The sequence below is a fragment of the Salvelinus alpinus genome, chromosome 33, assembly GCF_045679555.1.
Source record: "Salvelinus alpinus chromosome 33, SLU_Salpinus.1, whole genome shotgun sequence".
Lineage (NCBI taxonomy): Eukaryota > Metazoa > Chordata > Actinopteri > Salmoniformes > Salmonidae > Salvelinus > Salvelinus alpinus.
The window spans coordinates 2,877,040-2,889,674 of NC_092118.1; the positions used below are offsets into that span (position 1 = coordinate 2,877,040).

The window sequence follows — 12,635 nt, forward strand, 5'->3', positions numbered from 1 at the left end:
ATGTTAAGCTACCTGTTCAGTGTTTTCGACATATTACTTTCTTAAGAAATGTTCAATAGCATAAACGCAAAGTAGGCATATTTACAACACAATAAACCCGATAGTTTAGCAAAAAATAGAAACCATTTAACGAAACAGTTTCCCCGTCAGTGTCGTCGTATCTCCCACGAATGGTACATTTTCGCTCACCAATTGCAGTGCCGCATGCATTCTCCATCCCCAAAATGTATGTAGGCCTACATGCAAATCCTCCCTAGCGCGTGTGTACGTACACATGCCCTCGAGAAAAGTGTATTATTAATCAGCTGGTATGAATGAGTCAGTCCAAACACGCACACACTGAGCGGCATGTGCGTGGACAACATGGGCACGATCCTGCGCGTCTTCGCCCGGTGTCGCTTTAAAAATCAGAATCCAAGGCCAATGATTTATCAAACTCTTATTATCAAGAAAATGTCAAGCGAAGGGCACCTTGCTCCGCGCTGACGCAAACCCAATCTTTCCCACTGAGGTATAGAAAGCTTTACACTAAGCACGGCCAAATCCACTCCTACTTCTTCCAGTTCTCTTTACAGCTGTTTTTCAACGTCAGCACGTCTGAAGCGTCTTCACAAATGGTGAGTAGGCTAAATACTTTGTTTCTTTTTTTTTTAATTCTACATTACGTTTGTCTTTCAAGTTATCTTATTTATCTAAATGGTTGAAGCAGCCGAAGTTCGTTTTGTGGAAATATTTTAATTTATTCAAACTGCATGCTGGATAATGGGTGATATTTAGTAGCGGCGTTGTGCGTTGTCCATGGTGCAAAAACTTTTCACAACTTGCATTCACTTTGCAATCTCTGAGCAAAGGATGCATTAAGTTCAATCGAAAACACTTGTATTTTGTTCGATATTTTCCATTCAAGGACTTCAAGTTGGGCTATTTGTCTTGAATGTATTTGTTTGCAATTTATATGAGAAACGAAATCAGAGCGTGTCCTTTTTTACAGCCTAAATGCAAGGTGCTAGATAAAACACGCAGAAACTGTATTTCTTTTTCCCTTTTTTAACTTCAATTTAAATGTTTGTGTTTAGAAATCCCGCGCTCTCTTACATTGCTTTGCTTCCTCTTGGTTAGGCTATATATGCGGAGATAGTAATTTGTATTTCTGCACGCCCGGGTTCTCTCAGAGCTGTAGCCCGGTGCCAGTGATCATACATGCCTGCCAGGGAGAGGGGACCTGTCAAGAGCCCGGCAGCTTGTCTATTGCCCATAAAAATCAGTAGCTGTGTGGAGCTGAATGACATGGGGGGAATGGGGCGTAAAATTAAAGAATCTTGCGAACAGGAGAAGCAAACCCCCGCAGACTGTGATCTGAAGCCCAGAGCAGCGGAGCCAAAACATGCGACAAAGGGCTTTTAAAATACTGCAGAAACAACCACCACAGCTGCATTCGTTTTTATTGTAGGTGATTAGCCTATAGGTTTTATCTGAACATAATAGCGCTAAAATAATCTCATTTTCAATTCATAGCCTACTAGTGCTAACACCGACCTGGTAAATGCATCTTAAAGTGTTTCTGTTCGTAAAGCCTTTTTATATATTTGTTTTATCCCTTGTCTTGTGTGCTGAGCCTCATCTGTAAATTACATGTTGCAGGATTTCTCCGACCAGAGAGAGATGACCAAACAGCCGGCCAATGCTCCTACCGGTTTTAACCCGTTGCACCAGCTGGAGGGAGCGGTAGGAGTTCCCGCAAACAACCCGTATAATGCCCTTAACCAAACGTCCGCCGCTTACCCGGCCCCTCAGCCAGCGCCATCCAACGAGAGCAAAACTTTCTGTTCCACGGAAAACAAACCGGGAGAAGTCAGTAAAGTCTATGGAACATTTAAAAATGCCGCTCCGGCGGTGCCTGGATCCGTGGCTGCAAACTCGGCCTTCCGTGAGGATTCCACCAGCTCAGTTGGTGGTTCTGCTGCCCAGGTTGTCCCTGTCCAGGGCGGGGACCCGCTTAGGGCTACCGGGGATCAAAACAATGCATCGGGCAACTGGACCACCATGAGTCAGACCACCATCATTCTGGGCGCAGATGGCAACACGTCTGTTCAGCCCGGCGCCGTGACCGGGGTAAGTGTGCTCAAACGAATTGTTTCGATACGGGAGGATAGCCCAACCGGGGTCAGGAGAGCTTAGAGGGGGGTTTCTGGATTACAAGACGAACCGCGGTTCGGAGTGAATGGTGATCTATCTGACATGCAACCTGTATTGCCTATTAAGATAGAGAATTGGCTGTGGTGTTATCAGGTCTTTCACGGATAAGGAAGCCGAGGTGGGGGTGACATGCTGCGGGCTGAGAAGTTGTAATTACGGTCCCATGGGACTCCTTCTGAGATAGTCCAGCTCTGGAGACTGACGCTGAGGGGTGATTTGAGAGAATATGATCTATATAGCCTATTCAAGTGAGTTTCCATTTGCGATGGCCAGATGCAGTAACCATAGTTTGCAATTGTCTACAAATCGGACTAGAATTCACCAATATAATAGTTTAGAATAATTCCCAGTTATTGGAGGAAATTATCAAAATATAGAACGAAAAAGGTAGGCTATCGATTTCGATTTCTGCCTTTGGCTAGAATAGACTATCTATTTGATACAATTCGGTCAACAAAAGTTGGTCTTAAAACGTCATCTTGAAAGTGCTGAATGGAAAGAATCTTCCCACTGCAGTGAGATAAAGGAATATGCCCACTGTAAAATGGTTGTTTGTGTATCAGCATACTGTAATGGTATATCCCCCGCACTGCGCTGCTCCGTGTGTCAGGTATAGATAGAACGAGGGATAGAAACCCCGCATCATGCTCTCTCGGGATTGGTCTCAGTAAACCCATGACAGCGCTTGGCAATGGGTTACATAAGGCTGCGCATTCTGCCCATTGTTCCAATCCCCGCGAGGGCATTCCTCGCCACTCTCCTCCTCTCTCCCCTCCTTTCTCCCCTCCTCTCACTCTAGTCTCCCGCCTTTCTGACAGTGCTCCATTGATACGCTTGGTCCCGGTCTCCCTCTTACCCCTCTTGGCACGGAATCAGAAATGATTAAATTTGAATGATCTGTTTGTATGAATATTCATATGAATGTGTCCTGTCATGTTTTAAAATGCTCGCATCAATCAAATAGTGGTATTCCCGCGATTGCTGTGTGCGTCGAAGCAGAGTGCATTTGTGTTTTCTGACTGTTGCAAATAGCCTATACTTGTGTCCAATGTAATAGATCGAATAACGAAACGAATCGTTCGCCCAGAAAGGCAAGGGGTTTGGGATCTGAGACGTTTTAATGATAGGCTATACTAAATTGAAGTCCAATATGGTTACTTAATGTACATGAAACCACTAAAATCCACTGTTTTTTCCCAGGAGGACGAGAGTGGAGATGAGAATAAGGCCAGGGGTAACTGGACTAATAAATTGGATTTCATCCTGTCCATGGTTGGTTATGCCGTGGGACTGGGAAACGTGTGGAGGTTTCCATACCTTGCCTTCCAAAATGGTGGAGGTAAGGAGATTGTTGAGTTGAGAATGTACCTGCACTGCAAATGTCACTAAAGTTGTAAATGCACAAGCACCTAAATGCGGAAAATAAAACGTGTCCCAAAACTGATCAGTGTTATTTGACTTAGATATTCCCATTGCTCCACAGTGATATATTTAGATGTTTGACATCACCCATAATTGATATGAACGAAATTGACGATTTAATTCAATTCGAGGAACACAATGTGGATTAAGTCGACTTAATAGTGTTCATATCCTGGATGATTTGTATTGTCGTTTTGCCATTGTTTAAACAGCAGTATGCTTAATGTAATTTAACATTGTCAAACGAAAATACATGACTTTAATTCATTCACTTGCGAGGCTATATCATTGGAGTTGAAATTAGTGTGGAAAAACATATTATTGACTTTCCTTTTTGTTTGCTTTTTCTTCTCAAAGGGAATAGGCTACTTTTTTATTATGACACGTTTTCCAAACAGTTATAGAAAGCGTCTAGCTAACATTATTTTTCAGCTTCTAGGAGACTACTCTTTTTCGTGGATTTTAGTTAATTTATTTAGGCTTTACGATTGATAATCAGATCTGTAAATAAAATATTTATATTATTATAATTATTATTATTACTAGGCCTATCTTCATTTCAATTTAGCTTGGTCTACACTCATGATGGGTGAATGAATGACCTTATAGAACTAATTAGGCTACATGCAAAGGAAGCAAATAAGTATAACACCATTTTTTTTTATGAGATTGGCCTTTTTTTTTAGCATATTGGATGACTGTCATTCATATTCCATTCACCCAGTTCAATGTAACAGCGATAGGTTTAGGCTACTACATGATACTCAAATTATCCCTATACCCATCATGAGGTTGCTACAACCTAGCCTACGAATGAACGTTTACAATGTAGGTGTTATACTTATTTGCTTCCCTTGCATGTAGCCTAATTAGACATGTCACATTTATTTCATTATTACCCGCTATACGTAATCTCTTTATTTCATGAGAAAGGCAGTCGAATTAAGTCTGTTATAGCCTTCTCTTTAAATCACGTGAGCCAAGTTGTACCTGTGCGCTACTTTGAAATACTTCCCCGTTTCCCTGTGTGTATAGGTGCTTTTTTGATCCCCTACCTGATAATGTTGTGCCTCGCCGGGATCCCTATCTTTTTATTGGAGGTTTCCCTGGGTCAGTTTGCCAGCCAGGGCCCGGTGTCCGTGTGGAAAGCCATTCCAGCTCTGCAAGGTAAACTACGCATATACAGGCTGCGATCCAAACTCATAAAGTCACGTATTTAAAACGTGTAATGTGTAACTTCAGAAGAAAAAAAAATGATAACTACTTATTATGATATACGAACTTTTGATCAAGCTCCTCTGCCTGCTTAAGAGTAATTTATATATTTCGTCTCATTTATTTATTTTAGGTTGCGGGATTGCCATGTTGATAATATCTGTCTTGATAGCCATATACTATAACATTATTATGTGCTGGACACTGTACTACCTGTTCGCTTCGTTGAAGGGCTCACTGCCATGGGCTAACTGTAAGAACGAGTGGAACACGTTGGACTGTAAGGACAAAGACATGCTTCTCTTAGGTAAGACCACAATGCGCCAGAACGCACACACACGATCATGCATGCGCACACACACATACACATAGGCAACCCATCACCATTGCGCAATGCGCAACGCACCCCTCAGCTAAGGTATTTCTGTAACCTGACCTATAGTGTAGAGTGGCCAGTTATTTTAAGCATTGTTTTCTAGTTTCATTTACATTAAAAAGTGCTACTTTTGCTTACTAGGTTTATTATATAGATTTTTATCTTTCTTCTGTGGGTCTCAAGTTCTTTTTTCAACTGTGTGTAGGTTACAATTGTGTGATATTTTTTTCTCTCCTGATTATATCTTTATTCTACTCTAAACATGTCATGAGCACAAAGCAGTTATACAACATGTGTATTTTCAATATTAAGGTGTCGCCCAAGTAGACAAGTTAGTTTTGCACTGGTCCAATTATGAGTAATTGTTTTTAGGTTACATTGGGGTGCAATACATTTTTAAAAATAAGATAAATTGATAAAAGAAAGGCTCCCAGTATGACCGGATAATTTTCTCCCAGTTGCATGGGGCAAACAAAACAAAAAATCGAAATTTGATTAAGAAAATGCCTGTTTTTGTCTATTGCATTTTAGTGAATTCAGCACAAAAGTTGCTTGCGTGACACATTTACTGTAGTGGAGTTGCTGCAGTGCCGCAGTGTGCGCAAGACCGCCCTCTCTTGGTCAATTACAGTAACTGTACTCTCCCTGGTCTCTCTCCACTGTATCCTTGAATAGCATTGATCAGTGGCGGTCAGTGCCGTTTCAGATGATTTTTTACATGAGCATGGCCTTATTTCTATTACAGCATATTGGATGACTGTCATTCATATTCCATTCACCCAGTTAAATGTAACAGCGATAGGTTTAGGCTACTACATGATACTCAAATTATCCCTATACCCATCATGAGGTTGCTACAACCTAGCCAACGAATGAAAGTTTACAACGTAGGTGCACACAGGTCGAGAGAAGGTATTTGATGTGACACATGGGCAGACAGTGACATTCAACACCGCCTTGCACACTCTTGCCTGCATCTAGCTGATAGTGGGTGTGATCATTAATCCAACAGTTGCAAACAAGAGTTTCTTTCGGACAAATTCAGTTATGTTTATCCCCGTTCTGTTCCGCTTGCTTCTGTTTAAGAAACGTTTTTCAACAGAATCGGCTGAATGAAAACACCCCTTGTAGTGGCGATTCCCTATGAACTGCCTCTGGCACAGGAGAGAGCTGTCCATAACGCGTCCATAAAAATCAGCTTGGGGTGACGTTCCCATTTATTGCGTATATAAATAGCTCCAAAACCCATATTCCAATAGAAAAGGTCCAGAGAGATGCATTCTATAAGCTATATTTGTGATACAGTAAGAACTGTATGTGCTCTCCTCTCACCTGTGCTAACCCTTCCTGGTCACCTGTGCTACCTATATGCACACTCGATCAGTGACCCATGACCCCAACATATAGTGCTCTCTAGTGTACAAAACAAGTAAAAAATAACCCTTGTCAGACAACATATACACAACTCATAAACAGGCCAAAATGACTCCTACACCCCTGATCATGGGTAAATACAGTTCTCAGTTTCATAGCAGCCACATTGTATTCCTTCTCGCATCTACGTTATGCGCTCTCCTCCTTTCACCTCTTCCCCTCGCTTGTGGACTTCAATGCACAAGACAAGGCAAGGCAAAAAAATAACTTTCCAAGCCAAACCGCTACACACAGCCTACATCGTTGTCACCATATTAGCTAAAGTAACATCATAGTCAGCATAGGTAATATAACTAAATCTAAATCTCTCTCTCTCTATTTCTCTCTTGCTTCTACTTCATTTAGGAAGAAATTAATTTGTTGAAAACTGTTCAACTATTTTCTTTCTCTCTCTGAGTCAACTACACATCACATGTCATGCACTGCAGTGCTAGCTAGCTGTAGCTCATGCTTTCAGTACTAGATGAATTCTCTGATCCTTCGATTGGGTTGACAACATGTCAGTTCATGCTGCAAGAGCTCTGATAGGTTGGAGGACGTCCTCCGGAAGTTGTCATAATTAAGTCTATGGAAGTGGGTGAGAACCATGAGCCTCCTAGGTTTTGTATTGTAGTCAATGTACTCATAGGAGGATGGAAGCTAGCTGTCCTCCAGCTACACCATGCTACCCTACAGAGTGCTGTAGAGGCTACTGTAGACCTTCTTTGCAAAATATTGTGTTTTAATCAATTATTTGGTGACGTGATTATATTTAGTATAGTTTTATCTAAAAAGGATACATTTTTAAATTTGTAATTTTTAAAAATGAAATTCACTGAGGAGGATGATCCTCCCCTTCCTCCTCTGAGGAGCCTGCACTGGCATTGATGCTGTGTCAACCCGTAGGTGTCATTGGTAATACAACAAACGTATGATGATTATACAAAGGGAAATTAGATCTACTCTGTCAAACATGATTAACGTTTCTACGTTTATTCTAAGTGTAGGCTACATTTGGGAAAAAGCTTATTTCATAATAAGCACAACTTGTATTTACAGTTCTGTTACAATCAAAATAACCATTACACATATAAAACATCTGTTCTACATTCTACACTACCACCTGAGCAAATTGTGAGAGTCGATACCGTTTTTTAAACCCGATTATAAAGATGTCTATCTGTCTGTCACTGTTGAGGTATTTATTTTCTCTGATTCGATACGGTGTATGTCAACCTGTCTGTCTGTCTGTTCTGGTTGTGACAGACACGTGTATCCTCCATGATAAAAACATCACCTCTGTAAAGAACAGCTCGTTCTGTCTGTCGGCTCAAGCCATCGGAAACCTGAGCAAACTGGTTAACATGACCTATCCGGACAACCAAACGTACGTCAGCCCCAGCGAGGAGTACTTCAAGTAAGTTCGAATCAAAGTTCATTTGTCATATACACAGGATACAGTGCACAGTGTACACAGTGTAATGAAATGCATACTTGCAACCTCTCCTTGCAAACAATACAACATCTCAAAAATTATTCAATAAAAATATAGTAATAAAAAAAAATCAATAATAACTTGCATCATATTTACATAGTTCTATATGTTTGAAGTATGCCTGACTGCTGATGATACTTGGGATTTCTCATACTATACTGTAAATGTTGGTTTCCTTACTTACATAATTAGGCCACAGTTATTGGGCTGTATAAACACTATTATTTCCCGCTATTGATTGATATGTAGGAATAATAAATGTCAGATCTGAAAAAGCTGTTTTATGTGATTTGGAAATAACCTCCTCTCTCTCTCTCTCTCTGTCTCTCTGTCTCTCTGTCTGTCTCTCTCTCTCTCTAGGTACAATGTCTTGCACATCTCCAAAGGGATAGAGTACCCTGGAGACATCCGCTGGCCCCTCGCAGGCTGCTTGTTGCTGGCCTGGTTGATAGTCTACCTCTCCCTGGCCAAAGGAATCAAGTCATCAGGGAAAGTAAGAGAACTATCTCTCTCTGCTCATGTGGTACCTCCTTTAACCTCCTATGGATTTGAATAATTTCTCCCCTGTGAAATCCCAGAACCATAAAAGAAAGTGTTTAGTTCTGTGAATCAATATGTAACGTTGCCCTCTAGTGGGTTTGTTTTTAAACTAAAAGTGTTGAATCAGTGCATTATCACACAACCTGCTAACTCTCCCTTCGTTTCGTTCTTCCTCTCCCATCTCCTAGGTGGTGTATTTCACAGCTACGTTCCCCTATGTGGTTCTGGTCATTCTGTTGTTCAGAGGAGTGACCCTCCCAGGGGCTGGTGACGGCATCCTCTACTTCATCACACCCAAGTGGGAGAAACTCTATGATGCTAAGGTATACATACACACACGTAAGTGCGCACAGGCACGCAAATAGACTCACGCACACATGCGTTCACACACATTTCTCCGCCCATCCCTCTGTGTCTAACAGGGAGTGTGAATTTGTGTGTGTTCCTCTAGGTGTGGAAGGATGCTGCCACCCAGATCTTCTTCTCTCTGTCAGCAGCCTGGGGAGGCCTCATCACACTGTCTTCTTACAACAAGTTCCACAACAACTGCTACAGGCAAGTACTTCTCACTGTGCCGCTTAACAGCTTCGCTTCCTGCCATTTACAACCGCCACTGGGAGTGATCTCGAATCCTCTGTCTCGCAATCACACGTGACCTGCCCCTCTTGGCGACATTTTAGCCGGCTGCGCCACCGTAAAGCTAGGAACTCGATGGTGCAGGTGGAGACATTTCGAAACCGGAGGAGTGAGGTTACCAATCAACACGACGCAGACTCAAATTGCTATCGTCCCAGCAACCTGCTTTATGTAACATACTGTGTTATGTACAGTGGGGAGAACAAGTATTTGATACACTGCCGATTTTGCAGGTTTTCCTACTTACAACGCATGTAGAGGTCTGTAATTTTTATCATAGGTACACTTCAACTGTGAGAGAAGGAATCTAAAACAAAAATCCAGAAAATCACATTGTATGATTTTTAAGTAATTAATTTGCATTTTATTGCATGACATAAGTATTTGATACATCAGAAAAGCAGAACTGAATATTTGGTACAGAAACCTTAGTTTGCAATTACAGAGATCATACGTTTCCTGTAGTTCTTGACCAGGTTTGCACACACTGCAGCAGGGATTTTGGCCCACTCCTCCATACAGACCTTCTCCAGATCCTTCAGGTTTCGGGGCTGTCGCTGGGCAATACGGACTTTCGGCTCCCTCCAAAGATTTTCTATTGGGTTCAGGTCTGGAGACTGGCTAGGCCACTCCAGGACCTTGAGATGCTTCTTACGGAGCCACTCCTTAGTTGCCCTGGCTGTGTGTTTCGGGTCGTTGTCATGCTGGAAGACCCAGCCACGACCCATCTTCAATGCTCTTACTGAGGGAAGGAGGTTGTTGGTCAAGATCTCGCGATACATGGCCCCATCCATCCTCCCCTCAATACGGTGCAGTCGTCCTGTCCCCTTTGCAGAAAAGCATCCCCAAAGAATGATGTTTCCACCTCCATGCTTCACGGTTGGGATGGTGTTCTTGGGGTTGTACTCATCCTTCTATTCCTCCAAACACGGCGAGTGGAGTTTAGAGCAAAAAGCTCTATTTTTGTCTCATCAGACCACATGACCTTCTCCCATTCCTCCTCTGGATCATCCAGATGGTCATTGGCAAACTTCAGACGGGCCTGGACATGCGCTGGCTTGAGCAGGGGGACCTTGCGTGCGCTGCAGGATTTTAATCCATAACGGCGTAGTGTGTTACTAATGGTTTTCTTTGAGACTGTGGTCCCAGCTCTCTTCAGGTCATTGACCAGGTCCTGCCGTGTAGTTCTGGGCTGATCCCTCACATTCCTCATGATCATTGATGCCCCACGAGGTGAGATCTTGCATGGAGCCCCAGACCGAGGGTGATTGACCGTCATCTTGAACTTCTTCCATTTTCTAATAATTGTGCCAACAGTTGTTGCCTTCTCACCAAGCTGCTTGGCTATTGTCCTGTAGCCCATCCCAGCCTTGTACAGGTCTACAATTTATCCCTGATGTCCTTACACAGCTCTCTGGTCTTGGCCATTGTGGAGAGGTTGGAGTCTGTTTGATTGAGTGTGTGGACAGGTGTCTTTTATACAGGTAACGAGTTCAAACAGGTGCAGTTAATACAGGTAATGAGTGGAGAACAGGAGGGCTTCTTAAAGAAAAACTAACAGGTCTGTGAGAGCCGGAATTCTTACTGGTTGGTAGGTGATCAAATACTTATGTCATGCAATAAAATGCAAATTAATTACTTAAAAATCATACAATGTGATTTTCTGGATTTTTGTTTTAGATTCCGTCTCTCACAGTTGAAGTGTACCTATGATAAAAATGACAGACCTCTACATGCTTTGTAAGTAGGAAAACCTGCAAAATCGGCAGTGTATCAAATACTTGTTCTCCCCACTGTAGCTTTGAAGGTGAACACATGGCTCGATGACAACATACGGTTGTTTTAGCAAGGGTCATCAAAATGTGTAAAAGGTCAAAAATACAGTTCTGATAAATGTAACAGCTGTATAATGGAGCAAGATATTCAACACTTTTTGGATTTTGAAAATCTATCAAATGTTGACTGCACATAAACCATTATATAATTACATCAGAATGATAATGTATATATCATGTATAAATATATAAAATTTAGCAGACGCTGTTATCCAATGTGACTTACAGTCATGCGTGCATACATTTCACGTATGGGTGGTTCCAGGAATCAAACACACTATCCTGGCATTGCAAGCGCCTTGCTCGACCAACTAAACTACAGAGCACTTTGAATGAGAGACATGAAATCAATAATATCCAGGAATTTTGGTGGGAATTCAGGAATTCAGGTCATTTCAAATATTTAAAAAAGGTATTTTTTGAAACATCACATGCCACTTTTTGTTTTACCATACAGGCCAATTGCAATCAACAGGCAGAATCGAACACGAAGCTGTGTGTTGGAATTGGATTTCTTAAAACATTACTAACGGGAGATTACATGCACCGGTGTAACGCTCAAGGATCGGACCAATATGCAGCGTGGTTTGAATACATACTTATTTATTATGTAAACGAAGACGGAAAAACACTTAAACAAACTACAAAACAATAAACGACGTGAACAGACCTGAACTTGAGAACATAAAACATGAACGCACGAACAGGTAGGAACAAACGAACGAACGAACGAACGAAACGAAACAGTACTGTGTGGTGAAACAAACACAGACACAGCAACAATCACCCACAAACAAACAGTGAGAACAGCCTACCTTAATATGGTTCTCAATCAGAGGAAACGTAAAACACCTGCCCCTGATTGAGAACCATATCAGGCTAGTTGACAATGAACCCAACATAGAAACACATAACATAGAATGCCCACCCAGCTCACGTCCTGACCAACTAAACAATACAGAACAAAGGAAATAAGGTCAGGAACGTGACAACCGGTGTGTTAAAACAAACAAACAAAAACAACTGGACATTTTTATACATCACCCTAAGCATCATGGGATGTTAATTGCGTAATTAACTCAGGAACCACACCTGTGTGGAAGCACCTGGTTTCAATATACTTTGTATCCAGGGCTTTAAATAAAAGGTATATTCATTGAGAGCACTGGTGCTCCCAACTTAAAAAAGTTAGGAGAACAACATCAAATCTCGGAGCACCTGACGATATAAACGCCGCAAAAAAAGAAACGTCCCTTTTTCAGGACCCTGTCTTTCAAAGATAATTCGTAAAAATTCAAATAACTTCACAGATCTTCATTGTAAAGGGTTTAAACACTGTTTCCCATGCTTGTTCGATGAACCATAAACAATTAATGAACATGCACCTGTGGAACGGTTGTTAAGACACTAACAGCATACAGACGGTAGGCAATTAAGGTCACAGTTATGAAAACTTAGGACACTAAAGAGACCTTTCTACTGCCTCTGAAAAACACCAAAAGAAAGA

General features: G+C 41.7%; 1 protein-coding gene across 3 annotated transcripts in view; it reads left to right on the forward strand.

Moving 5' to 3' along the window:
- The first annotated feature begins 299 nt into the window (after positions 1-299).
- Positions 300-12,635, forward strand: part of LOC139562922 (sodium- and chloride-dependent glycine transporter 2-like) — a 57,481-nt gene continuing 45,145 nt past the window's right edge. The window contains exons 1-9 of one of the 3 annotated variants that reach the window (XM_071381095.1): positions 300-617; positions 1,642-2,112; positions 3,397-3,535; positions 4,654-4,785; positions 4,967-5,140; positions 7,889-8,039; positions 8,478-8,610; positions 8,846-8,980; positions 9,109-9,212. In XM_071381095.1, coding sequence (XP_071237196.1) covers positions 615-617; positions 1,642-2,112; positions 3,397-3,535; positions 4,654-4,785; positions 4,967-5,140; positions 7,889-8,039; positions 8,478-8,610; positions 8,846-8,980; positions 9,109-9,212 — 1,442 coding nt within the window. In that variant the 5' untranslated portion in view covers positions 300-614. Of the gene's footprint in view, positions 618-1,161; positions 1,447-1,632; positions 2,113-3,396; positions 3,536-4,653; positions 4,786-4,966; positions 5,141-7,888; positions 8,040-8,477; positions 8,611-8,845; positions 8,981-9,108; positions 9,213-12,635 lie in introns of those variants that run through there. The other 2 variants (XM_071381096.1, XM_071381093.1) reach the window with 2 other exon arrangements.